General features: G+C 51.7%; 1 protein-coding gene across 6 annotated transcripts; it reads right to left on the bottom strand.

Annotated features, from left to right (window-relative positions):
- Nucleotides 1–290: 290 nt before the first annotated feature.
- SUPT5H (SPT5 homolog, DSIF elongation factor subunit) lies at nucleotides 291–26,817 on the bottom strand. Of its 6 annotated transcripts, none has more exons than XM_086352466.1 (30): nucleotides 26,670–26,817; nucleotides 26,414–26,491; nucleotides 20,807–20,972; nucleotides 17,400–17,465; nucleotides 16,865–16,876; nucleotides 16,282–16,351; nucleotides 16,097–16,165; nucleotides 15,926–15,991; nucleotides 15,602–15,632; nucleotides 14,790–14,858; nucleotides 11,751–12,002; nucleotides 10,526–10,615; nucleotides 10,348–10,418; nucleotides 8,667–8,772; nucleotides 8,344–8,437; nucleotides 8,121–8,257; nucleotides 7,551–7,706; nucleotides 7,323–7,469; nucleotides 6,332–6,478; nucleotides 6,120–6,245; nucleotides 5,064–5,148; nucleotides 4,617–4,736; nucleotides 4,433–4,535; nucleotides 4,222–4,349; nucleotides 4,026–4,131; nucleotides 3,406–3,564; nucleotides 2,902–3,070; nucleotides 2,583–2,786; nucleotides 788–883; nucleotides 291–711 (listed from the first exon to the last, which is right to left on the bottom strand). In XM_086352466.1, exons 2-30 carry the CDS (start codon nucleotides 26,486–26,488, stop codon nucleotides 568–570), a joined length of 3,264 nt encoding a protein of 1,087 aa, XP_086208592.1. In that variant the 5' UTR covers nucleotides 26,489–26,491; nucleotides 26,670–26,817; the 3' UTR covers nucleotides 291–567. The 6 variants fall into 6 exon arrangements, with proteins under 6 accessions (XP_086208592.1, XP_086208591.1, XP_086208590.1 ...); XM_086352465.1 differs by having other exon boundaries at nucleotides 26,750–26,817; XM_086352464.1 differs by having other exon boundaries at nucleotides 26,758–26,817.
- Between the last annotated feature and the right edge of the window lie 370 nt (nucleotides 26,818–27,187).

The raw sequence follows: 27,187 nt of genomic DNA, 5'->3' as shown, positions 1-27,187 counted from the left end.
CATACATTGAATAGTCTCTGGGGTGGGGAGTATCATTTTCTAGATGAGGCTTTGAGTCGAGCTGAGTTGAGTTCAGTCACTCAGTCGTGTTCGACTCTTTGCGACCCCATGGACTGCAGCACGTCAGGCCTCCCTGTCCATCACCAACTCCCGGAGTTTACTCAAACTCATGTCCATTGAGTAACATGAGGCTTAAGTAGGACCATTATCTGCTGAAGACCCCACAGCAAGGTATTAAATGGGGTCTGCAAGTGACCCCACTTACAAACCAGAACACAAACAGACAGGACTTTGACCAAACAGTTTTTTATTGAAAGATCGTAACACAAAAGCAAGCTGGGGAAGGTGGGGAATAAGAAGGTGGGGACCCTCCCCCAGACTCTACTCTGATTCCCATGAATATCAGGGAGGGAGATAGGAACGCAGAAAGGAAAATAAAAGAAATTCTGAACCACCAGGCTAGCCCTACTCCTGGCCCTGGATCCCAAGTCAGAGCCAAGGGCCAGGGAAGGAAAGAGGGATGTTCTCCATCTGTCAGATTATTTGCCAAAGTCCACTCTGCCTGCCTTATGCCTCCAGGAGCTTCCCCAGGAAGCGGAGGTTGAGGATCTTGAGCTGTTCGTCAAGGTCCATGCGGACAATGCCATCCTCACCATCGATGCTCAGCAGGACACCTGTGGCTTCCCGATCCTCACCCAGGATCACCTTCACCTGCAGGGGGACAACACATGGGGTCAGGGGCCACGGCAGCAGCCCCACGCACCCACGTCCCCTTGCCCTCCCTTACCTTGTTGTTCTTGGTGGGGGTGATGGGCTCCAGGTGTTCACTAGAGATGCTGACAACCTTCTCACTGTCCTTCAGGTACACAGAGCACATGCCTCCCTGGGGGTGGGGACAGCCTGGTCAGCCTGGCCAGCTCCCAACACAGGACTGATAATCCCCTGCCCTCAACGGACACAAGATCAGGACTCATTCTAAGAAGTCACTTTCCCAAGGTGACACAGGGGCAGGAAAGGGGAAGGCTGGGCCTGGTTCCAAGGCCTGAGGTCTGTGGTGTAGAGGGGATGGCGGGGCAGGGTGATCAGACCAGCAAGAGAAGCATCTGCATGAAGCTAACTTAGGGCAGAAGGGAGACTGCTGCTCAGGCCCCTCACTCGTGTCCCACACTGGCCTCAGCTTCACCGGACACTTGCTCCTCCTCCTGGGCCCCGTCTCAAGGATGGCCCCAGGGTCCCCGGCCTGTGCATGTAGGCTCCTCCCTCCTTCCCACAGCCCAGTAGTGCAACCTGACCTCCCCCTGGGCTTCCAGCCCCTGATCCCCTCTCACCACACCTGATCCGCCTATGACACAGCAACAAGTGAGTTAATTCCCAACCACACATCTGATCCCATCCCTGCTGAGATGCCCACCCACCAGTGTCCTCAGGACACAATCCAAGTTCTCCAGGCTGGCATGTAACCTGCTCTAGCCTCTCCTCTGGCCTCACAACTCACCTTCCCCCTTGACTCTTTAAGTTCCAGCCACAATGAATAGACTTCAACTGCCCACATATGCCAGGTTTTCCCTCCCCCGCAGGCTTCTGCACATGCCCTTTAGCTAGAGTACCCTCAGCCCCCTCCCCACCATTTCCCTCGGCTTTCTCCTGTTCATTCTTCAGGTCTCAACGCAGACATTAACCTTCTCCCAGAAGCCCTCCTTGAACACTTATAAAGTTGGGTGAGGTGCCTCCCCAGGGTTCACATAGCTCCCCTTTCCCTCTGTGCTTCCCATATCCCAGCTCTGGTCATTCAGGCTGTCTGGGGACACGTCTGTCTCCCCCACAGGAATGTGAGATCTGTGAGGGTAGGGCTGGAGCTGTCTTCACCTCCAGTGTTTGTTTAATTAATTCAATTAATATTTACTGAAAGGCCAACAAAGTGTCAGTCCCGCATAGAGAAACTGAGGCTACTTAGAAAGAAAATACAGATCTGGTAATCAAAGAATCCCATACGGGTAAACTTTAAGCTTTTAGGCAGCAGGTAGGTAACATGAAAAGGAATTACATGAACCCACAAGAGACAGACCTGGGACAGCCCAGGTGTTGCTTTGAAGGATGAGTAGGAGTTAACTAGACAAAGAATGGAGGGAAGAGAGTTCTAGAAAAAGGAAAGTAACGAGCAAAGGCCCTGAGGCTGAAGAGAATTCAGTGACTAGGAAGAATGAAGGGTCGGCAAAGCTGAAGCCATGGGTGCCCATGGGGCATGGGGGTCTGGTGCTAAGCCAAAGCCTGGCACAGAGGAGCACTCAGTTCTTGTTACTGAACTGTCAAAAAGTAACCATACTCCTGGGTGCCAGTCACCAGATCTCCCAGGCTGATGGGGGCCATGAGCATAAAAGGCAGAACTCCCTGCCTTGTGAAATTTTGCACGCCAAACCTTTCCATATCTACGACTCAAGCTATAAACAGCTACTGGAAGATGTGGATAGACAATAAGAAAAACAAACAACAACAATGAAAACCAGGACAAACCAGTAACCACAGAGACTGGGGGCCCCAAAGGAGAGGATGCCTGCCCACCCGCCAGCTGGGGCCTTACTTACCGTGACACTGCGGATGACACCCGTCTGCCCCACCACCTGTGTATCCAGGTAGGTGTCCCGCACCTTCACCTGGATGTCAGTGGTCACCCAGTCGCTGGAGTTCTGTTCAATGCCTGAGCCCGGCGTGTGCGGGTTGTAGCCACCTGGGGAAGGAGCTCCAGGTGTCATCGGACTGTAGCCAACAGGGCTTGGGCTGGGGCTGGCCTGTAGGGAAAAGGGGATGCGGTTGCTGGGAACAGGTCATTTGGCCTGGGTGTCCCTACAGGCCCAAGGCCCATCTTAGCCCAGCACACTCAAGGGCGTGTAAGTTGACCAGTACCTGATATGCCATTGGCGAGGGTGTGGGGTGGTAGCTGGCTGGGGAGTGGGTATTCTGGTAGCCTGCTGGACTTGGCGCCACCTGGTGGTAGCTCTGAGGGCTGGGGCTGGGCTGGTAGGAGCCTTGCGGGGAGGGGGCTGCATAGGGGGAGAACTGGTCTGTGTTGTACCTGTAGAGACAAGGAGTGAAGCAGGTATTAGTTGGGGGCATTAGAAGAGGAAAGAAGAGACTTCCCTGGTGGTCCAGTGGTTAAGAATCCGCCTTGCAATGCAGGGGGCCTGGGTTCGATCCCTGGTCAGGGAACTAGATCCCACAGGCGACAACTAGTTCACATGCTGCAATGAAAGATCCCGCATGAGGCAACGCAGACCCAATGCACCAAATAAATAAATATTAGAACGAGAGAAGGAGGTGATGGCAGTGAGGAGGCTTTGGCAGCAATAAGGTTTTGGCAGCGAGAAGGTTTTGGCAGCAGCTGATAAGGGCTAGCCCCAATGGACTCACATGGCTGGTGTCCCTGGAGTCTGTGGGTTGTACTGTGGGTTGACCTGCGGGGACGAGGGGTCTGGGTAGCCAGGTGTTTGGGGGTTGGGGGTGCCCCCGTAGGCCTGTGGGGATGGGGTAGGCTCATCATCAAAGGCATACTCATATTCTTCCTCAGCCCTGTTGGGGAGAGAGGTCTGTTGAGAATGACTATGGTGATCACAACAAGGTAGCAAACGCCTCTAGGACAGCACAGAACACCAGGCAAGACAAGGCAACTTCATCCTCACAAACAGCCCCATCCAGAGGCCTCTTTTTCACAGGTGGCCAGAATTGGGAAACAGAGATGAGATTGTCCATCCAAGGTCATACAACCAGCCACATGAGGGTGGTCACACACTCTGTCTCCAGGCCCACGTCTTAATCCCAGATCGCTACTCTGATGGGAGCTGGGGAAATGACTGCCTCCAGCCCCAGCAAGGCCTACCCTCCTTCACATAACCAGCCTGGGGCTGGGAGCAGAGGACTCAGGGTAGGTCACACAGACCTGACCATTCCACGGACACACAGTGGAACCACTCATGCACACGGGCACGCACACGGGAACACACTCAGGGAACCCTGCCCCAGCCCCAGCTCACCGTGACGGTGTATTGGGGTTGTTTGGGTCCCAGGCCCCACTCTGGGCAGGAGTGCGGCTGCCATCATGCAGGGGCGTCTGAGAGCCATAATGCGGGGTGCGGCTGCCTGTAACGGGAGAGAGAGGTGTCCATCAGTTCTGTCCTGTCTCCAGACCCCTCCACATCACCCCCATCTCTATCTGCTGGGAATGCTCACCATCCTGGAGGGGCGTCTGAGAGCCGTACATGGGTGTGCGGGAGCCAGAGCCGTACATGGGCGTCTGGGAGCCATACATGGGTGTCCGCCCGTAGGTTGAGGCCATGCCGCCTGGGCGCCGTGAGCCCCTGTAGCCACAGAGAACAAGTGGGGTGAGCAGGGCCCTCGAGCCGCCCAACAGCCTTCTTCCCAGCCCTGCCCTGGCCCGTACACAGTGGTGAGGCGCTGGCGGTCCACTGAGATGGTCTGGCAGGTGGAGTGCAGCTCCACTCGGGCAGTGGACTCCGTGGCGTCCTTCACCACACCAATGTAGCCTGGTGGGGAGGCAGGAGGTCAGCGGGCGGGCTCTCCTCCCCACGCCCCTCCCCGGGCCTCCACACGGCCTCGCAGGTCACCTTTGTAGGGCCCCTGGGAGATGCGCACAGTCTGGCCGATGAGCTCGTTGTCTCTCCGCCCTCGGCCTCTGCTCATGCCACCACCACCGCCACCTGGGCTGCCAAAGCCACCGCGCTGACCTGGGAAGGAAGAATGTCACCAGTCGCTGGTCCACCCCCCGACATGCTGTGCCCATAGCCAAGGTCCCTTCCAGCCCCCTTTGCCTGACTCCCCCCAACCTCTGGGTTAGGAGCCTCCTCTGGGGGCCCCCCACCAGAGCCCTGGGCCTTCCCTTCACAGCCCTGACCACCCTGGACTGTCACTGTTGGCAGGGGGTTGGGGGTCGGGTCTCCCCTGGGCTGTGAGTCTTACCATGTGCAGGCCGGCTCAAAGCAGATAGTGAGTGCAGGCTGAACAACATCCCTCCTCCACCCCCCAGACACATCCACACCCCAGATCCCCCTCACCTCCAGCACTGGGGTGCATAGGGCTGCTGATCCGGGGGCTCATAGGGGCGAAGCCTCCTACTGTGAAGTTGGTCACATCACGAGGCTAGGGGGAGGGACAAGAAGTGAACTGGTAGCCAGGGCCTGAGTGACAGGTTCCCAGGCCCCAGACATCCCACGTCTGCTGTGTGAACCTGCCCAGCAGCCATCCCTCCCTCCTTCTGGTCACAATGGCTCCATTTCCCTTTAGGAAAACTGCCACCCCTATGCCACTGTGGGCCTGTCAATCAAGAGGCAAGGAGTGGGACTACCACGTGGTGGTCAGGAATTTAAACCCCTGGTGATACACAAACTGCAAGCCATGGGGATTCCGCATTCCATCTGCAGGGCCCTGAGGAGACCATCTCCTGATCCCAGCTCCCCAGATCCCACGTCTGATTTCCTTTCGGATACCTGGTTCTGCACAATTTCCTACAAATCCCACCTCAGGAACTGTGCTGTCCCGAGACATGCATGGGGCGCCCCGACCCTTCCTTCAAGTCTCTGGCTTAAATGCCACCTCCTCAAGGAGCTGAGTCTGTCCTTAACGTCCTCTCTAAAGCAGCAACCCCCATACTCTCTATCTCCTTATCTTGGTTTATCCTTCATCATCAGCCCAAGTTGTACTACGCATGCATTTATTTATCTGTTCATCTCCAGAGCAGCAGCACCAGGACAGGGTTTTTTTTGTATTGTTCACTGCCGCAACTCCAGTGTCAAACACCTAACAGGTGCTCAACAAAACTAAATGAATAAATAATTTGGTAAATAGATCAGAATCTCAAAGCCCTTTTTTTTCACAATTTGCCAAGGACCCGACACTGATATCTGCCCTCCTGTAGACATCAAGCCCATTTGTGTCACTCCTGAGGCCAGGGAAGACCAGAGAACCGAGCCAGATAGCCAGTAGACAGACACTGACATCTGCCCATCTGTCCAAATGGACACCAAGCCCATCTGTGTCACTCCTGAGGCCAGGGAAGACCAGAGAACTGAGCCAGGTGGCCAGCAGCCAGGGTGCCACCATGCCCGCCTCACCTTCGAGCCCCCTGCCAGCACCAGGTGGCGGGTCTTGCAGACAAACATGCCGCCGTTCTCCACCAGTTTCTTGCAGTGCAGGAAGGCGAAGCTGCGGAAGAGATGGCGAATCTCGCCTTCCCGGCCCTGGATGGGGGAAGGACAGTCAGCTCGTGGCCACGCTCCATCCCAAATCTCTCAGCTGTAACAGATGGGACAAAGCTTATACTCACCGAGTGGGGGCCGTCAATAACCTTGACGATGTCTTTCACGTGGATATTATTCTGTTCTGAGTCCAGGGCCACGGCAAAGCGGTTGTCTTTCTTCCGGGTCACAGCCTGGTGCCTGACAGTCACCACCTTCCCATACATGTTCAGCACCTACGGAGGGACGGGAGGGGATACCGAGTGGCTGAGAGTGGAAAGGCGTCATGTGGGGCAGGGCTTCCCTGCAGTGGGATGGTTCTTCCTATGGGAGACTGTCCCAAGCTCTGCAGGACGTCTAGACTCCCTGACTCTGGGGCAGGTGATGTTAGGAACCACCCCCTGGGCACCAGGTCAACCAAAAATGTCCCCATCATTCCAGAACACCCTCTAGAAGGAGACTCCATTCTGACTGAGCATCAGGGACCTGAGATGAGCAGAGGAACAAACGTTAACATAACAGTTAACGTCTATCCATCACTCTGTGCCAGACGGGTGCTAAACTCTTCACACAAGATTCCACTGAGGCCTCAAAATTTCCCTCTGAGGTGGGTGCTGTTACAGCTCCCATTTCAGAGGGAAAATCTCAGGCCCAGAGAGGGCAAGTTACTAGCTCAGAGTCACACGGCAGAACGTAAAAGAGCTGAGATGTGAATCCAGAGTCCAGGGTCCTAAGCATTTATACTCTTTGGCCGCCACATCCTCAGTGAAGGGGAGGAAGACACCAGCTGTACCCAGCCCTTAAGCCCAGCACCCAGTGCCCAGGTACATATCTGACTTCAGGGATTCGGTCACAGCTAATGAAGCATATGCCGCTGCTACTTCCTTTTCACTAGGTGTGATACTGAGGCACAGAGAGGCTAACTGACATGCACTTGCCCGACCGATGTCACACAGTGAGCTCCGCATGACAGAGCCAGGTCTGCACCCGGAGCAGTCTGGGTTCTCGGCCACCTTGCTCCGCCACCTCCCAGGATGAAGAGCTGGAGGGAGAGGAGGCCCCTGCGTGCAGCACACACACCTGGAAGGTCTCCCGCTCCAGTCGCACGATGACGCCCACGGTCTGGGGGTCCAGCTGCACCAGCTCCCCCCATTCGTGCTGGCCCCCAACATCCACACCTGATGCCGTCTCCGAGCAGAGCTGCAGGTCCCGGGGGAGCACCTTCAGCTGTAGGAGATGGGAGTGGGTGAAGCAGGGTCCACATGGCTCCATGTACATCCACCCCGCTCCCAGCCCCCCACCAGCTACCTCGTGCATGGTGAGGTCAGAGAAGAGGATGACGAAGTTCTCCTCCACCCGCACGATGAGGCCTGTGTCGCCCTCAAACCGACCAGCGATCACCTTCACGTGGTCCCCCATCTTGAAGTACTTGCGAAGTTCCTGGGCCGGGAACTCCAGCATGTCCTGGGGATGGGGATGAGGTCAGCGAGCAGGTTAAGGAAGTCACCACAGACCATGTGCCCACCCGCCTTCAGATTCCACTCGTATTCCCAGAATGTCCGGGCCACAACCCACGCCAGGCTCACGCCCCCAACTGGAGACCACCTCAGGCCACTGGGACCACCCTCAGCCTGCCCCAGCCTGGACAAGCCTTAACCCTGCATAGAGATGGGCCATCCCCAAGACATATGACACCAGACTACAGAGACCTCCTCAGACCCACCTGGAGACAGCCTCACCCCAGACACACACCACTGGGCCTGGACAAGTGTCAGACGCACCCACCCCAAGCAAACTAAAACCAGTGAGCTCAGGAATGCTCCATGCTTTCATCATGCTCGCAACCCAGCACGCACACACAGGCGGTGCGGCCCCTACCTTGAGGTCCTCGTGCTTGGGCATGATGGTGATCTTGTTGCCGTCCACGCTGAGGATCTTGCCCTGCAGGTTGATGAGCTCGCCCTCACACACCTCCACGTTGTCCCCGGGCTGGAAGTTGTGCTCCCGCTCCTTCCCTGCGGGGCAGACACAGGCTAACCTGGGGGCTGCGTACCATGGGCCGCCCTCTCCTTGGGCTGGGTTACCGACCGTGACCTCATACCTGTGCTTTCAGTCACCACCTCCAGGTCGATGCCCTCTGGCTGGTCCTCAAACTTCTCCAGCTCAGACAGTGTGGGCTTCACACCCTCTGTGATCTGAGCCCCAAAACCAGAGGAAGAGAAGGAAGAAGATGAAGGTCAGTGGCACAGCCCAGCTTAATGGGCTGGAAAGATGGTGAGGTTATTCTCCTGGGGAAACTCCTTTGAGATTTACCTGGGACAAACCCAGATAACCCACTGCTCTGGGGCCTGGACTGCAGGAGGGAGAAAGCTGGGCCTCCCCGCTCCCTACTACCCTTAGCACAACTCCCTCTGGGACCCTTACCACAGCAGACATGGCAAAGCTCTTGAACAGAAAGCCCTTCCGGCTGTAACGGTTCCCCTCGAAGATGAGGAAGTCACCGTCGGAGGCAACGTCACCCCCCAGGGATCTGGGATTTTGTAGGGGAGAGAAGAGGGTGTTAAGAGGCTTGCTGGGCCTCAGTCTCCTCTGCTGGCAAAGGGGGAAGTGGACACGGGATGCCTGAGCCATCCCATCCCAAACACCCCCTCTGGGTGGGAGTGACCTCTCACAAAGCCCGAAGGCCCTGCCTCGATGGAAGGGTACACTGCTCCTGCCCCTCTGCACTTTGCTGCCCCCTTCCCTGCTTTATTTTTAATGAGAGCTCATTAACACCCTCTGATGAGCTCCTGTTTGATACATCTCCCTAGAATGGCAGCTCCAGAAGGGCAGGGACCTAGCATCTTTTATTCACTATTTACCCTACAATAGTGCCTGGCACACGGCAGGCACTCACTCGGTGAGTAGGAGCTAGACAAAGTATCAGACCATGCTAACGATTAACACTCACACACACGTGACCTCACTGACTCCTCTCCAAAGCCCGTGACATCAGTAATATGACCCTCATTTCTCAGGCAAGTGAGAGAGTAAGGCTCAGGGAGGGTGCATGATATGGCCAAGGTAGCCAAGCCTATGAGTCTAAGAGTCAAGGTTCAAATGCAGGGGTTAGGACTCCCAAGCCTGTGCTTTAACTCTACTGGCCTGCAGACCCTGCCCCATGCTGCTAGGGTGGGGAGGGAAAGCCTGTCCACTTCTCAAAAAGGGGAGCGTGCGGAGCAGGTTGGGTTCCACCTGCCGACCATCTTCTCATGCACACGGTGCACCTAGGGAGAGGGGTTCGAGTGTGCTCAGCTGGGCAGGTCTGGGCACTGCGTCAGGCCGACGGCTGCGGGGCGGGGAAGGGTCGCTCTGGTTTGTTTTCAAGAAGGGCATTTCCAGCTGGGGGGAGACCAGTGTTGTAAATGAGTCCAGTTCAGGCATGTGAAGTACTAACCTGGCCTGGCCTGGGGGCATTAGCCCAGCCTAGTAGATCAAAAGGCTCATTCTACAATCCAGCCTTTATCAGAATGAAAAAACTGGCTGTTCACATTTACGATGTGTTCCAGAGCAGGACCAGAGGGCAAGTGTCACTGGCTGCTTTTGTTTCTTCATCCTCCTCGCCTACCCTTCCCACTGGAGCCCCCAGAAGCCCTGGGCGATGGAAACCCTGGGGTGCTCCAGAGGTCCACTCAGCTGGGGAGGGGGAGGGGGACAGAGACGTCCTGAGCAGAAGGGGTTCTGTACCCCCATCTGAGGTGTCCAGGCATTAGGCAATCAGGAAAGAGACTATAAGGCCTGATGCGTCGATAAATCTCATTTCAATACGTGACACCGTTCATCACACTGACTAGGTACCAAGTGCTGTTTTGGGCACGCACACATATTAATTCTTTTGACTCTCAGTGCCATCCTAGGAAGCGGGGGTTACTCTTACTGATCTTTGCAGCAGAGCAAACTCTGAGGCACAGGTATGTTAAATAACTTGGCTAAGGCTATACTGCCAAGTTAACCACTCATAAACTAAACCCTCGATGGCTCTGGGAGCCCAGCTCTACAGGAGAATCTGCAAAGGGACATCCTACACCACAGATCTGGCCACCCAGCCCAGCCCCAGGACGCTCACCTGATCTTTTCTGCATCAAACAGCCTCTGTGGGGGCCGCTTAAACTTCTTCCTTTTGGCAAACCAGTCTTTCTGTGTAGGAAAAGAGGCATGGATGGGAAGGGTGAGAGACGAGGGCTTGGCCACCAGCAGGGATCAAGCACTCCCTCCCCAGTCCCAGCAGCACATCCCCACAGTACCAAGCTCATGCGGGCCTTGATGCGGTCGTAGTCGATGCGTGGGATCATCTTCAGGGAAATGGTGTTTTGACTGGGCTCCACGTAATCCACCTGAGAAGTTCGGTTGGGAGGTCAGCAGGGCCCCAGCCTTCCCTCCCCAACTCCAGACTCAGGGAAGGCGAGGAGATGCCAGGAAGGGCCAGGGACAGAGCATGATGAGAGGAAATGAAACTGCTGATAACTCCTCCAGATTCATTCTCCAGCCTGTCTTCCCTCCAGCCTGAAATTAAGTACCCACTGACGACGTGACAACTCCACCTGGATGTCTAAAAGGTCCATTAAACCCAGCATAACCGCAGCTAATCTCCTGACTGCCTCCAAACCTGCTCCTCTCCCCACAGGTCCCCTCCATTCTTCCTCTTGCTCAGGCACACAGCGTGGGAGGTGTTCTTCACTCCTCTCTTTCTTTTACACCCACATCCAACCTGGAAGCAAACCTGGCAGCGCTGCCTCCAACAATTCTGACCTCTTCTCCCCCTCTACTACTGCAACCTCGGTCTTGTCCACCGGCACCTGCAACCCAGACAGCAGTCTCCTCACTGATTTCCCTGCTCCTGTGGCCCCATCCTGTCTATTGCAGGGTTTCCTTAGCCAGGTGATCCTTTGTTGTGAGGGGCTGTCCCAGGCCTTGTCAGACACTGAATGTTAAAATCAACTCATTTCCCAGTTAAAACCACCAGAAATGTCTCCATTCTATGTGAAAAGTTCCCTGGGGGTCCCTGCTTGACAATCAGTGGTCTGATCTCCATGTAGTCAGCAGAGTAATCCTATTAAACTCCAAGCTTCCCTTGGAGCCTCCCATCTTACTCCAGTAAAAGGCAAAGTTGTTGGATGGGCTACAGGCCCCCATTGCCTCCCTGAGCTCCTCTCCTGCCACTCTCACCCTCGCTCACTCTGCTTCACCCATCCTGGCTCACATGCTGCTTTCTGCCACACCTCTTCCCCGAGAACTTCACATGGCTCACTTCCTCACCATCTTCAGATCATTACCTAACATTCATCCAACACCAACAGAAGATGGTCCTCCATTTCCTGTATTCGCAATGAAGTCCAGACTCTGCTTCACCTGACCTGAGTGGGTTCTGCTCTCTGACTAATTAGAGGGCTGGAAAGGGTAAAGCATAGAGAAGGGAGGACAGAACAGAGAGCCCTGGCCTCCTCAGCTACCCAGCCCAGCCCCAGGCACCTGAGCGATGTCATCCTTGTAGATGCCCCGCTTGAGGCGGACCCAGGATTTGGGTTTCAGGTTGGCCACCTCCTTCACCACTTTAAGCACATCCGTCATCTCCTTGATAGGCACCATCTGCTGGTTCCAGTAGCCAAGCCGCAGGTTGCCCACACCCTCGATGGCCTGCTTCACATGGGTCTGCTTGTAGGCCTCCACGTAGATGTAACCCTTCACGTGTTCCGGTGCCACTACCGATTTGATCTGCAGGGGCTGGAGGGCCAAGCCAGTGGGCAGAGACAGTGAGACATGACTGCCAGTACCAGGAATGACTGCCACCTCAGCAAGCTCTCTTCTAGGGATTTTCCCACAGAAACATGTTGTGCAACGACCCTATCACAAGGATGTGCACTGCAGTTATTATCATAGGAAAAAAACATGCTTAGAGGTTAATTTACACCTGCAAACACCAACTTAAAAATTTGTTCAAATCAATAACCTAAATTTCCACCTTAAGAAAACAGAAAAGAAAGGAAATTAACCCCAAAGCAAGCAGAAGGAAGAAACAATAAAGATCAGAATGGAAAATAAGTGAAACAGAGGTTAGAAAAACAATAGGGAAGACCACTGAAGGTGGTTGCTTGAAAAGATCAACAAATTTGACCAATCTTTAGCCAGACTGACCAAGGCAAAGAAAAAAAGAGAAAAAAACTCAAATTACCAAAATCAGGAATGAAAGAAAGGATACTACTACCAACCAAACGTAGAGAATTTTAAGGCACACCAATAAATTAACCTAAATGAAATGAATATTTCTTTTTTGTAGAAAGACATAAACTACTACAACTGACTCAAAAAGAAACAGAAAATCTTAATAGCCCTGTACAAGGTAACAGTTTTGAACTAATAATCAAAAAACACACATGCACACCCACCCACTCACCCAAAGCCCAGCATTAGATGGCTTCACTGGTGAAATTTACCAAACACCTAAAAATTAACACCACTCCTTCACAAAAGCTTCCAAAAAATAGAAGGGGGACATTCCCAATCAGTCCTATGAATCCATTATTACCCTGATACCAAAACCTAACAGAGACGACATAAGAAAACTACAGACTAAATCCCTTACAAACATAGATGCAAAAACGTTTAATGAAACAGAACATCAAATCCAGCAAAATATTTTTATATCGTATGTGAATTACATTTCAATTTTTTAAAAAGCAACTAGATTGTTTGAGTATTGTTCCTAATAGCGAAAAATGGAAACAACTTTATAGTTCCTGGGCATGGAAAGATGATCATGGTGCTGAGAAAACGCTCTCTGCAGAATGGTATGTACATAATACCCTTTTATCTTTTAAAATACCTATTAGGTATTAGATATTTTAATAATCATTTAAACATAGAAATTCAAGTTTTTATTCCATGTTTTCCTGGTTTTGACAATACACATACCCAAAATGGGGCTTCCCAGGTGGTGCTAGTGGTAAAGAATACACCTGCCAATATAGGAGACGTAAAAGACTTGGGTTCAATCCCTGGGTCAGGAAGATCCCCTGGAGGAGGGCATGGCAACCCACTCCAGTATTCTTGCCTAGAGAATCCCATGGACAGAAGAGCCTGGCGGGCCACAGTCCATGGGGTCGCAAAGAGTCACACAACTGAAGCGACTTAACAAATGGCACATTTTTCAATATGCAGGGAAGATGGTCTGGAAAGACACACAAGATTGTGTGCTCAGTCCCTCAGTCATGTCTGACTCTGCAACCCCATGGACTGTGGCCCGCTAGGCTCCTCTGTCCATGGGATTTTCCCCTCAAGAATACTGGAGTGGGTTCCATTTCCTCCTCCAGGGGATCTTCCCAACCCAGAGATCAAACCCACATCTCCTGTGGCTCCTGCACTGGCAAGTGGGTTCTTTACCACTGAGCCACCTATGAAGCCAAGGCACACAAACCAACAATCATTACTTCTGGAAAATGGGACTCGGGTATGGAGAGATTTTGGCTTTTATGATATACATGTACCATTTCAGTCCTATCTCAAATGAGGTTACTAGAATCTTCCCCAGGGCACAAAGCAGAAGTCTGAGCACATTTAAAATCACGATCTGCACATCTTGCAACTGTCCACTGGTCCCACTGACACACATTCACTGCTCCGGCAGGTAAAAGCAATGCACTTGGTCTAATACAAATTACATTCAGTGAGAAAGTTACCAGTCAGCACGCCTTGGTTCCAAAACTAACAATTACGCCTCTGAAAACAATGACATGTACTGAACACATGCTGTAGAACAAGCCCTGACTTAGAGTTGGACATGTTCAAAGATAACTTAATTCTAAAGATGCTGAGGTGAAAGCAAGGGGCACAGAGAGGGGAAGTGGCTCGATCAAGGTCATACAGTGAGGAAGCCGCAGGGGCAGGATTCAAAGCTCAACAGTCTAAAGATAGATCTGTGCCCTTCCTGCAGCACCTGCTGCCCTGCACGCAGTCAGCATTACTTCATGTTTGTGTGCTGCATGTAAGCGAGCCCTGACGGGGCAGGGACCAGCTCTGGCATGGTCACTGCTGTACCCTCAGCATCTCTGAATGCTGGGAGCAGCCCAGAGGAGGGGCTCAATGGACTCTGATAACACTGAAAAAGAGAAGGAAGGAATTCTCCTGACAGGCCTGTTCTGTGATGCACTTAGCCACACTGCCCTATGCTAGGACTCCCAGCCAAACAGTAAGAGGGTGACAGCTGCCCACCACGGTTGGTAAACAGGAAGAACTCACTCTCAGGCAGAAAAGGCTCAGGAAGAGAGATGGCTGACTTTCAGAGGGGTGCAGGGGCTGGGGAACCCTGCCAGAAATGCAGAGAGAATGAAGACAGAATCTCGACAGGCACAAAAGAACCCTTCAACCCAGAAAGGGGTCATTTTCTAGCTGAAGCAGCTCACTTAACAGACAGTGCTGCTCAGTTGGGGTACCTGGTACCTCTGAACTTGTTCCGTGTCTCACTCTGGGCTTTACCCGTCTCTCACCCCGAGGCTGCCTGCCTATCCAACTTACCGTGTCTGTGAACTGGTAGGCAATGAACTTGCGCATCAAGGAAATGGCTGTGGCCCGTTCCTCCCCAATCTGGAAGAATAAAGGCAGGCTTATGAGAGATGACAAGACGGAGAACAGGCCATAGAAAAGTGGGCAGGAGAGAGCAGCAAGGAAGACAGAGACGGGGAGGGCAGGATAGGGTATGGGATTAAGAGCTACAAACTACTATGTATAAAATAAATTAAAGCTATAAGGATACACTGCACAGGACAAGGGACATAGCCAATATTTTGTAATAACTACGAACGCAGTATCTTTAAAAATTGCAAATCACTATGTTGTACACCTGAAATTTACATAATATTGTAAGTCAATTACACCTCAATTAAAAAAATAAAGACAGTGTCATTGTGCAAAAGATAAAGTAAGACAGCAGGAATTTTCCTGGCTGTCCAGTGGTTAGAAAGGACTCAGTGCTCTCTCTGCCAGGGGCCCAGGTTCGATCCCTGGTTGAACGAAGACTGCACATACTACACAGTGCAGTCAAAAAAAGAGAAAAGTAAATAAAACAGGAGAGAGAAGAACAAGAGAGATGGAGGGGTTAGAGAGCAACAGGCACAGACAGCAAGAAAACCTGGGAGAGACACTGAGGGAGGGAGAGGGGAGGGGTGAAGAGGGCGGGGCAAGGAGAGAGAAGAATGCAGAGGCAGAGGAAGAAGGACCAAGAGACTGAAAGGTCAAGGAGACCCGGGGACGACAGAGGGCGAGTTCCCCTGACAAGGCGGCTTCTCTGTTCCTCTGCCTCCCTCAGGCCAGGAGGCCAGGGCACACACCTTACATTTGACAGTCCACAGATTGGGATCCCTGACAGGAGAGGAAAAAGAAGCCCTTTAGTAAATCTATCTCCTCATGGGAAACACACAAATCACCACACCCACCGCTCTTCCTCTCCCTCCACACTCTCTCCCTTCTCCATCCTGCCATCCGCAGGCAGGGGAAGGAGAGAGAAAAGCACCAACTTGCCATTCCCTTCTTTCCCCACCAGCCACCACTCCGTCTGTGCAACTCTGTGATGTGATTCACTTCAGGGAGTAAGCCATGTGGGCACATCACCCCATAAAAATTCCTACCTAAGCCCTCCTGTCCCATCCTCTTACTTGACTCCTGGGAGCAGCTGCTGCTGGGTGATGTCATCCGAGAGCTCATCAGACCCTCCATACACCCTGGAGAGAGAGGGGCAGTCAGGCAGGAAGGGGGTCTGTCAGACCCCAACCCTTCTAAGGGACCACATGCTCCCAGCCCCAACCCGGCCCAGCACACGCCCTTACGTCTCTCCCACAGATGACTTGGCGTATTTCTTCATGTAATACTCGCCCAGTTCTTCTTCTCGCTGGTCCCTGGGGTATGTGAGAGAAAGTGAACGAGAATGGAAGGTTGAGGAGAGGAGGGTGGGCTGACCTGCCCCCAGATCTCCCCATGGAAGCCGGTTTCACCCTTTCCCATCTCAGCTCACCTCCAGAGGTTTTGCAGGCGGCGAGCCCCAGACCGGTCTTCATCCAGGACAACATTGTCGATGTTGGAAGCTGCAAAGAAATGGGCAGACAGGGTGAGTAATGGGAGATGAAGAGCGGGGGCCTGGAGAAAGCGGTGGGGGTTTGGGGGTCAGAGTTGGGTCCTGGGGCAGGAGACACCTCACTGAGGAAACCCCCAACCCTCAGCCCCTGGTCTGGCCTGCTCAGCATCCTGCTCCCAGTGTCCTCCCTGGGGGGGGGGGGGGGGGGGGCGGGGGCGGGGCCAGGAGCTGGGGACACTCAGTTGTTCATAGCCACTCACAACCACTGTCTAAGCACACCCTGAACTCCGTCCCACGCCACTCACCCACCCCCTCACCCCTGCACCCCACAACACTCACACATGAACACACACATACTTTCCCAGGCCAGATCTGGCCCCAGAACCCCCTGCCTGTGGGCCCTGCATGAGTCAGAGCCCCCAGGGCTGGACAGGGGTCAGGGGTGAGGGAGGGTGCCACGGGCAGGAAGGAGAGATGTCAGGACATGGGAGGAGGGTGGGGAATCACACTTTCAAGCTCTTACCTTCAATCTCTTCTACTTGGAGGAAGAGGTGGTGGTGGTGGTGGTGGTGGTGGTGGTGGTGGTGGTGGTGGGCGAGGGCAGACAAAGTATGAGCCAAATTATAGCAGCGAAATCAACCAATGGGTTGGGGACAGGGGAAGGGAGGGACACAAGAAGGTTGAAAATCAAAAGTAAAGGCCAGGCACCAGGTGGTTGGGGGAGAAGCCGAAATGTATGAGGCGCACAGAACGGAAAATAACAGGGAAGGGGTGGCACTGGCCCAAGAAGTGGGGGGTATCTTGGGATACAGCCTGCCCCCCCCCAACCCCCAGAAGGGATTCTCTGGGGCCCTGGGATCCCAGAGTCCTCTCCCCACAGCCCCCAACCCCCCAGCTCATGGGCCTAAAAGGAAAAGGGTGCAGAGCTGGTCTCTCTGGCAACGACAGAAAGAAGCAAGGTGAGGAGGTGAGGGGCAGGACAGTGCGGGGGGTGGGTGGGCTCTCAAGACCCTCTCGGCCACACCCCCGGGGGCCTCCCGGAGGTGGGCCCCCCTCACCTTTCTCCAGGATGTCCTCTGCTCCATCCTCCCACTGGTCCTCATCCTCGTACTCATCGTCCACATCTGAAACGGAAACGCCGAGTGGTCAGCGGAACAGCCAGGGCAAAGGTGACCTCATCACACCAGCTCCCAGAAGGTATCTCCTCCGGGCAGTGGCTACTACGGACCCCCAGCTTCCAGATCAGGACCCTGAGACTCGGACAGGCGAGGCTCCCGCCCAAGGCCTCAGAGCTGCCTTAGGCCCCAGGGACAGTCTCACGTGTGGATCCACCTGATTCTGAAAATCATCCCTCCCTCCCACCACCCACAGATCCATTTTAAAAACAAGATCCAAATAGGCAAGCAAAAAAGTTCCCTCCTAACTATTAAGGGAAGACTGGTACATAGTTTTTTTTTTTTTAAAGACAGGATTCATGGTTGGTGGTTTTATTATTATTCTCTTACATTTCTAACGGCCAACACTTAATGTGAGGGTCCCAGGTGCCCTGCCCCTCCTCTGAGTACTTGCCAGATTCCTCACTGAATCTTCCTGGCCACCCTAAGGGAGGTACCACCATCCTTCTAATTTCACAGTAAGAGAGACACACAGAGGTCATCTAACTTGTCCAAAGGCTCTCAACTGGTACCTGAGAAGCAATCTGGCTCCAGGATCCGTGCACCTAACCTCCCCGTTACATTACATATATTCTTTTGTATGTATTAAATACCACACTAAAGACTTACCATGGCAAAAAATTCCAAAGTGTACGGAAGAGGTAAGTGTTAAGTGAGTCTCCCTCCCACTTCTAAGCCCTTTCAGTCCCCTTTCCCAGATGCAACTGTGCGACCAGCTTCTGTTCTAGAGATAATCTGGCCGCACCTAAGAAATGCCTATAAACCCCTCACTGCTATTTTCCCGCCGCACAGTTTTTTAAGCCACTCTTTCTTTAAGCAATAAGACTAGCTTGGAGCTCTTCCACAGCAGCACATGCCTCACGTGCTACCTGATTATCGGCCCTATAGTTCATTATGCTGTCGTTGTTTAGCTGGTAAGTCAGGTCCGATTCTTTTGCAACCCCATAAACTGTATCCCGCCATGCTCCTCTGTCCATGGGATTTCCCAGGCAAGAATACTGGAGTGGACTGCCCTTTCCTTCTCCAGCGGATCTTCCTGACCCAGGGATCGAACTCGCGGCTCCTGCATTGCAGGCAGATTCTTTACTGCTGAACCACCAGGGAAGCCCAGAGTTCATTATACCAGGCCCTAATCAACAGTGCACACTGAAGTCACCAAACATTTGCAACTGCACACCAGACTGCAGCAAGCATCTGTTCTCGTATCTTTTGGCACCTGGGGGTGAATTCCTCAGAGGGAATTGCTGGTTCTAAGGGTCCCTGCATGGTGAATGTTAGTGGGCACTGCCACATAGCTTCCCACAGGCAGTACCCAGTGACACTCCCGCCACCACCAAGTGGGTGTCCCTAGTGACCACTATCTGTGTCAGATGGCAAGTTATCCACTCTCTTGATCTGAGTCCATCTGCTAAGACCTTTTCTCTAAGCAAGGACTCCCTCCCCCTCAGCCTTTGAGAAAAGGCCTGAAGCTCTCTGAGAACCAGGAATACCCAGGGCATCTCCTGCCCTTCTGTTCCCTGGTTTCCTCTCCGGTAAGAGGGTCCCAAGAAAATGAGGGGTGGCGTTCTACTCCCCTTTGCCTGGGCATAGGCAACAAGCACAGGGACAAGCATCGCTTGTACAGACGGTGGGAGTATCAAGTAGTGTGACCTTTCGGGGAGCTTATATTTGGCCAAAGGTATCAAAAAGCTTTAAAAATATATGTATCCCCTTTGTCCAGCAGTTTGACTTAGGGATTTACCATGTAGAAAATCTGCACGGTCTATGTTAGATGAAAAAACTGCATCTTCATTTTCACTAATCTCTAAGTATTTACATCAATCATGAACAATGGCAACAAACCACAGCAGTGTTAAGCAGTGAAGTCTGGTACTTTCATAGCATAGTACAACTACAGATACCTCAAAATATTACTCATAGTCATTGCTACTTCAAAATTAGATTCTTAACAAATCCTCCATTAAACCTTGCTTTTTCAATATGCTAAAAAAAGCAGCACATACATCACAGTGTTTTTTTTTTTTTTTTGGCCGCATTGCACAGCATATAGAACTTCCCCAATTAGGGATTGAACCTACACTCCCTGCAGTGGAAGTGCAGACTCTTAACCATTAGCCCACCAAAGAAATCTACATTACAATGTTCTTTTAATATTTAGATACCGTATTTCACCATACTTGTTTTCTTTGGAATCCTATGTACTTTTTTTTTTTAATGCATTTCACAACATGATTCTGAGAAGGGTCGGGGACTCACACTTCCATAGGCTTCAGCAGACTCTAAAAGGGGCCACAGCACAAAAAAAGATTAAGAACCCCTAGCCAAGGTAATAACTTGCATATATGTGTTTAAATATATATGAAAATATTCATGGTAATGCTGCTTACACTACTGAAATGTACATACAATTTCAACATCCACCAAGAGACTGGTTCTATAAAGCGTATTTTAGAATGGAACACTAAGCAGCCATCAGAAAAAACATATTTCTATGATGATGATGCTAACAGTTAAAATTTATTGAGGACCTGCCAAATGTTCAGAAAACTTTCCTTACATTTAACTCATTTAACCTAAGCTAGCTACATCATATACACCTCCACAATCGTCGAGCAGAAAAGCAGTTACGGAAGAGTAGATATGATGTGGGCCCACATAACGTGAATAAATAACAGCCCTGTTTTCTAAGGGCTTACTGCAAGCTGGCCATTACATTTTGGGTTGCCATCAACTTGATGTGCTTTACACACTTGATCCCCCAAATCCCTGAAAATATTCCTGCTGAAGTAGGCAGACCTGCCTGCTGCCTTGTACAGAACAGCAAAGAGGCTGAGAGAGACAGGCAGCCACTTGCCCAGGGCCCCTGGGGAAAAGAGCAGAGCCAGGCCAGGATCTGTCCGCCTCCGCCGTCCTGTCCAGCTGCCTACTTCTACGTCACCTGTGCTTTTCAGGACTAGCACGACATATCGTTAGTTTTTAAAAACATGACAATGGTATTTTAATTCTGTGTTTTAAAAGGATCTATTTTACAGGTTATTCAGAGGAATATTTGGGGGTAAAATTATGTATTTGAGATTTGCTTCAACGTCTTCTGGTAGTGGGTGTGAGTGAGGAGGAATACACAAAACAAGCGCAGCGTTGAGCTGTTCACTACGGCTGGCACACAGGGCACCGCAGACTACCCTACCGTTGGGTGTCTGACATTTACCAAACAAGTATAATGCACTGGACAAACAGAACCGAAGGCGGAGTCCAGCGTCCACTCAGCACTCGCCGGCCCTGTCACATACCAGCCTCATCCAGAATGAAGCCGCCGTGGCGGGGTTTCTTGGGGGGCCGGTCGTCATCTTCCTCCTCCTCTTCCTCATCATACTCTTCCTCCTCTTCCTCCTCCTCTTCCTCCTCGGGCTCTTCCTCCTTCTCACTGCCCGCCGCACTCCGCCGCTCCTCCTCTACCTGCAGGGTCGGGGGGGGTTGGGGAACCAGTTTTCTGAACCCCTCAAATCCAGACACCATGCTCTCCATCCCTAAATTTGGCCTCAGCCCTGCCTGGCTGATCACCACCCGCTCTCTGTGAACACACCCTTCCACCCTGGCCGGGCCTCCCTAGTAGCCATCCTACCTCAGTGACGGCATCACCATCCACCCAACCGGTATCTGGGAGCCAACCTGGGCTCCCCTCCCCTAGACCTCCTTGCTAGCCTCTGCCGAGCCTCTGAACACTCTCTCTCCTTTAGGCTTGATCCTTCGTTCCTGTCTCTCTCTATACTACGACTCCCCCAGGCCATCTCATCCACTCCCTTGGCTGTGTCATTGTGACGATGACTCCCAGAGCTGTTTCCAGTCTACACTGCTTGCCAAGGTCATTGATCACCTTCCACAGCTACTTCTGTGGACAGTCTCTGGTCCTTACCCATAAGACTTCTCACCCCACTGACTTCTCTCTGCCTAGGGAAATGCTCTACCCTTGGTATCTGCCACATCACTCCTGGTTTTTCTCTAACCTCTCCACCTGCTCCTCTGCAGGCTCCCCTTACTGGGCTCACCCCTCAAATGCTGGTGTCAATCATCAGGGTTCAGCCAAAGGCCCACTTTGCTTCTCCCTCTATGCACTCTCTCTCTGGCCCTTTTATCTTCCACGATCTCACTGCCTGTCTCTGTAGATGACAACCCCATCTGTCTCCAGTCCCCAACTTTCCCCCAGAACTAGACACCCTCATGTGCCTCCAGCCTCCTGGATACCTTCCCCCGATGTTGTCTGAGCCCTTCACATCCACCATGTCACGAACTGGCCTCAGGGTCTTTCCCTAGACCCGTGCTAGCCTCCTCTAGCTCCCACTAGGCACCAAACTCTTGATCTTTCTACTTTCTGAACATTATCTCTTCGATCTATCCCTTCTCCCTCCCCAGAGCCCCCTAGCCTGGGCCAGAACACTGCCCTCTAAAGTTGAACCTTTGCCCCAGCCTCCTTCCCTGTCTCTTGACCTCCAATCCCTCTTTTCATACAAATCACAAAAGGAAATGATTCATACCAAACAGTGTCCTCAAACATTAACCTTTCCCTCATTAACTTCATGACTTCTCACCATCTCCACATCAGAACAACCAATTTGGTATTTTTCTTTAAATTCACTGGAAATTTTACTGAAGGGGCACTTCTGCTTTTAAACATTTCAGAAGTTAAAACTCTAAAGGTTAGCTTGTTATAAATAGGGCTTCCCTTGTGGCTTAGCTGGTAAAGAATCCACCTGTAACATGGGAGACCTGGGTTCGACCCCTGGGTAGGGAAGATCCCTGGGAGAAAGGAAATGGCTACCCACTCCAGTATTCTAGCCTAGAGAACTCCATGAACTATCCATGGGGTTGCAAAGAGTAGACAGGACTGAGCAACTTTCACTTTACTTGTTATAAGTAGAAAGTAACCATAAAATTAAAAGGAAAGTTCCAACATGATTGGAACTTGCCTACTGCCTCCTGCAGGCTAAGCCTAAAGCCTGTTCCCCCTGTCAAACACAGAGACTAGCAAGTTTCAGAAAGGTGCTCAAGACACAGTAGCACTCAAATGAAACTTTCTCCATGGCCCAATTAAAAGATAAGATGTGCAAATAAAAGGAAACAACTGTCTTACTAAATGATTCAATGTGGGTTCACGTCTTATTTTTATTCCACCTAAAAGCACTTCTCATTACTCCCCACCTGGAAAGCATCTACGGTCTTGGGAAACTATGATCTAAAACATGAATCTGATCATTTAGTCCCTTGCTTAAAATAGCCAGGGCTCCCCTCTGCCCTCAGGTGAAGACCCAGCTCCCCAGCTGCCTGGTGTGTAAGTGGACATTGTGCCCACTGCCCCTCCCTCTATGCCACCTCCCCAGGCTGCCCCCCTAAACACCAGGTCCAAACCCACTGAGCCTCTTACAGCATGCTCTCCTAGCACAGTCCACCATCCGTCCTCAGCACAAAAGCCATCTTCCTCTGCCTCTCACTCATACTTCTATCAAAATACTCTTTCAGGAAGTGATGCTTGCCCTCTCCCCACCAGGGAGAGTCAGGCACATTCTCTAGGCTCACAACCCTCTGGGCTTCCACCATCACAGCCCTGACCACGTGAGCTAGGTCCCTGAGTGAAAGGCCCAAGATAGCTCAAACACTCCTAGGTCCTCAACACCACCCAGCCCAGGGCTGGGAACAGAAGACAACTTTAAAAATACAGCTGACCCTCAGATAACATGGGGGTTGGGACTCTGACCCTCTATGCAGTCAAAAATATACACACAACTTATTGGCAACCCTCCAAATACAGGGTTTCTCAGTATGCACCATTATAAATCTCGCGATTTAGTCCATTTTGGACCTGGGGTATAATATACTATTGAAAAAAAAGTCCACATATAATTGGACCCAAGCAATCCAAAACCATTGTGTTCAAGGGTCAATTGTATTTGTTCAAAACAGAATTCTGACTAGCCCATAGTATCCCTTATTTCAACTCAAATCAGGACCACAGCCTGATTTCCAGGAACTCTGCATCATCGCCCTGGGGCAGTTCCAGCAGTCTTCTTTCCAAACCTGGCTCCCATTCTCTGAGGAGACAGTTCTCACTATTATCTCTGTTACCTCAGGGCTTGAACATGCTCTGACACAGTTTATCCTCAGCATGCCCTGGAGTAACCATTGGCTGATAAACTACCTCAACACAGGGCTCATGAGGGAGACTGTGATCCTAACATAACAGGAACTCAAAGAACACTTGCTGAATGGATGAATAAGAAGGTCACTCAGGGACTTCCCTGGTTAAGACTCTGTGCTTCCACTGCAAGGGGTACTGGTTTAATCCCTGGTGATGGAATTAAGCTGAATAATAAACCAGATAACTGCCTCAACGGTGGCTCATTATTTGCCATCTCTAGCTGTCTATCTAGGGCTTCCCTGGTGGCTCAGATAGTATAGAATCTGCCTGCAATGCAGGAGACCTGGGTTTGACCCCTGGGTCGGGAAGATTCCTTGGAGGAGGGCATGGCAACCCTCTCCAGGGTTCTTGCCTAGAGAAAGGCATGGCAACCCTCTCCAGGATTCTCGCCTAGAGAAGGACAGAGGAGCCTGGTGGGCTACACAGAGTCCATGGGGTCGCTGAGTCGGACATGACTGAAGAGACTCAGCATACACACACACCTGTGTATTCACAGGAGCCAGTCCTTTAAGGACCAGGCCAACACCTGGCTGTCTAAAAAGCCCAGCCAGGGAACTTCCCTGGTGGTCCAGTGGTTAAGAATCAGCCTCAAAAAAAAAAAAAAATAAGAATCAGCCTCACAAAGCAGGGCATGCAGGTTTGATCCTGGTCAGGGAACCGAGATGCCACATGCCAGGGAGCAAATGAGCCCAAGTGCGGCAACTCCCAAGCCTGCATGCAACGGACCCTATGTGCCACAACTAGAGTCCACGCTCTGCAACAAGAGAAGCCCCCGCGAGCCACAACTAGAGAAAGCCTGTGCCACAACGAAAACCCAGCACAACTAAGATGAAAATATAAAGCCCAGTCAGACCCACCTCTGGAGGTGAGGAAAGCCCTCACACTGCCCTCCTGCCTTTCCTGGTGAGAGCAGGTGAGCCTGCAGGTGACTTAAAAGACCAATGTGGAGGGGGAAAAAAGCCCGATGTGGTGTTAGGGAAGTGAGACTAGCACAGTACAAACCACACTACCTCAGCCAGGCAAAGGAACTGGGGATCCTGGTCTCATTACCACCCGGCTTTAACCACAAGCTCAGTGTCTTGAAGCCATGAGTCAGAGGACCAAGGACCAAGCTTGAAGGAAAGGCCTTTCTTGTCATCTTCCCATTTGCCCCATTCCTATTCTGGCAAGCTAAGGACTCCTCAAAGAGCATGACAAGGATTGACAATCAAATGCCTGCAAGTGGGCAAACAGGAAACATAAGTAAATGAGGCAGTTCAAGGGAAGCCTATGGCACTCTCCATCTATCTGATGTTTTCCAGAACCCAGGTTATGAAATTTTCCTTTTCTTAAATCTGCATGATGACAAATGGCAATTAATATACTCTGGGAAGTAGAGAAATTCCCAGTTTTAAAGGTGGGTGTCAGGATTTCCCTTATGGTCCAGTGGTTAAGACTTCGAGCTTCCACTGCAGGGGGCATGGGTTTGATCTGTGGGCAGGGAACTAAGATCCTATATGCCATGTACAGTGAAAAAAAAGATGGGGTGGTGCCACTTTTTGAGCAAAGAACTGCTGTAGGCCTCACCTGTTTTTACATAAAATTTTTTACAAGTGTTGCAACTAACTTTAACAATAAACTAGCATTTCTGTAATCACAGTGTCATCTCTTTGTTAGTCTGTAATCATTGCCTACTAAATGCAAACTCTGTGAAAGCAGAAATTTGCCTTGCTCCACTCTCCCTAACACCTAGGAAGTCTCTGGAACAGAGCAGAAGGTGCTCAAATATTCATTTGTTCAACAAATGAATAAATCAAAAATAAATAAGAGGCTAATAGCAGAATAAAAGAATGTCTACAATCAGATATGTCCCAGGAAATGTCTGTATTTGGTTCCTAAACACTGACATTCAACAGACCCAAAGCCACAGTGATCTTTTCAAAATATTAGATCATACGCCTCCTTTGCTCAAAAACTTCTCATAGCTTCACCTCACTCAGTTAAGGATAAATTCCTCACCACAGCCTTTAAGATCTGACATGATCTGGCTCCTGTTAGTGCTATGCTGCTCTCTGACACAGGCAAACTGGATTCATTAATTTCTGGCCACCACAGACATGCTCCCCACTTTGCACTTGCTCTTCCCCCTTATGGGAACGCTCTTCCTGCACATGACGTGACTCACTCCATCACCGCCAAACGTCACCCTCCCAGATGCACCATGGTCCTACTGAAAGTTCAACCAGGACTCCCTAGTCCCCTTCTCTTCTCTACGGTTCTCCAGTGTCTTCTAGCTTAATAAATGACTTACTGATCAGCTATGTTTGTTTACCTTCACCAGAGCAAAGAAAGATTTTTTTTAAAAACCTGCTTTGTTTACTGGTTTAGCCCAAGGATTAAGAATTGTGTCTAGCATGTAGTAAACACTAAAAGTATATTTCACCAATGACTGAGCATACCTAAAAATAAAAACTAATGTTTCTTACTATATGTCAAGTCCTTCAAAAACATCACTTGCTATCTCATTGTACCTGGACTATCCAAGGCCTCCAGCACCTGTGCTTCTGCTTGACTTGGGCTTGCCTATTTCTCTCTCTCTCCCTCCCGACAACCTGTAAGTTCCCAGAGACCAGAGCTCGTCCTGATCCTCTCTAAGCTCCCAGAGGAGCCGTTCTGCCCTGGTCCTGTCCCCAGGCCCCATGTCTCCCCCAGCGTCCCGGCCACAGACCTCGGCCTCCTCGCCGTCACTGCTGCGCTCGCTGTCCTCCTCCTCGGAGAAGTTGCTGTCCTCGCTGTCCGACATCTTCTGCTCGCAGGGAAAGACAGCGGCCTCAGCGCAACCCCCAGTTCGGAATCCCACCCCGAGCCTCAGTTTCCCCCAGGGTTCCAGGGAGAAGAAAAACCCCTAAGCGCACTTCCGGCAGCCTTGTTCTGGTAACCGTGAACTCGAAGGAGAACCCTCTCCCCCACGCCACCTGCCATACCTCCCGAGCTCTTAATACAATCTCTACGCCTCCCTGGCCTCCAGCAACCGCCTGGCCTGCAACCCCGGCCACCAACCCACCGGCTCACCGCTCTTGCGACTCTTTAGCCTTCGCTACCAGCTGCTGTTCACACGACGCCTAACTGGGACTGACGTGCTCTCTCGCGAGAACCTACCTCTTGGCCCCGCCCGCCTAACGCGAGACTCCCGAGGCTCGTCCCCGATGACGTACTTCAGGACGCCATATTGAGAGTGGCAGAGATTTCTTAAAGTAGGGCGTGGAGCCGACATTTTCGGAGGGTCAAATGGGCGTGTTTTAACTCCCCTCTGATCGGCCTTTTCTCAGTTCAGTTCAGTCGCTCAGTCGTATCCGACTGTTTGCGACCCCATGAATCGCAGCACGCCAGGCCTCCCTGTCCATCACCAACTCCCGGAGTTCACCCAAACTCATGTGCATCGAGTCGGTGATGCCGTCCAGCCATCTCATCCTCTGTCGTCTCCTTCTCCTCCCGCCCCCAA

This window comes from Bos grunniens, chromosome 18 (genome assembly GCF_055505025.1).
Source record: "Bos grunniens cultivar Pamir isolate PY7600 chromosome 18, Bosgru_T2T1.0, whole genome shotgun sequence".
NCBI lineage: Eukaryota > Metazoa > Chordata > Mammalia > Artiodactyla > Bovidae > Bos > Bos grunniens.
The sequence above is the reverse complement of the archived record's forward strand: the minus strand, read 5'-3'. Positions and strand labels throughout refer to the sequence as shown.

Bases quoted from the DNA above. Each gene is read 5' to 3' on its own strand.
- SUPT5H (XM_086352466.1), bottom strand. From the start codon at position 26,488: ATGTCGGACAGCGAGGACAGCAACTTCTCCGAGGAGGAGGACAGCGAG. The intron at 12,003-14,789 runs GTAAGTTGGATA...TTGGCCCTCCAG, and splicing joins CCTACCAGTTCACAGACACG to CCCCTGCAGATCAAATCGGT. The intron at 7,470-7,550 runs GTAGCTGGTGGG...CATCTCCTACAG, and splicing joins CTGACCTCACCATGCACGAG to CTGAAGGTGCTCCCCCGGGA.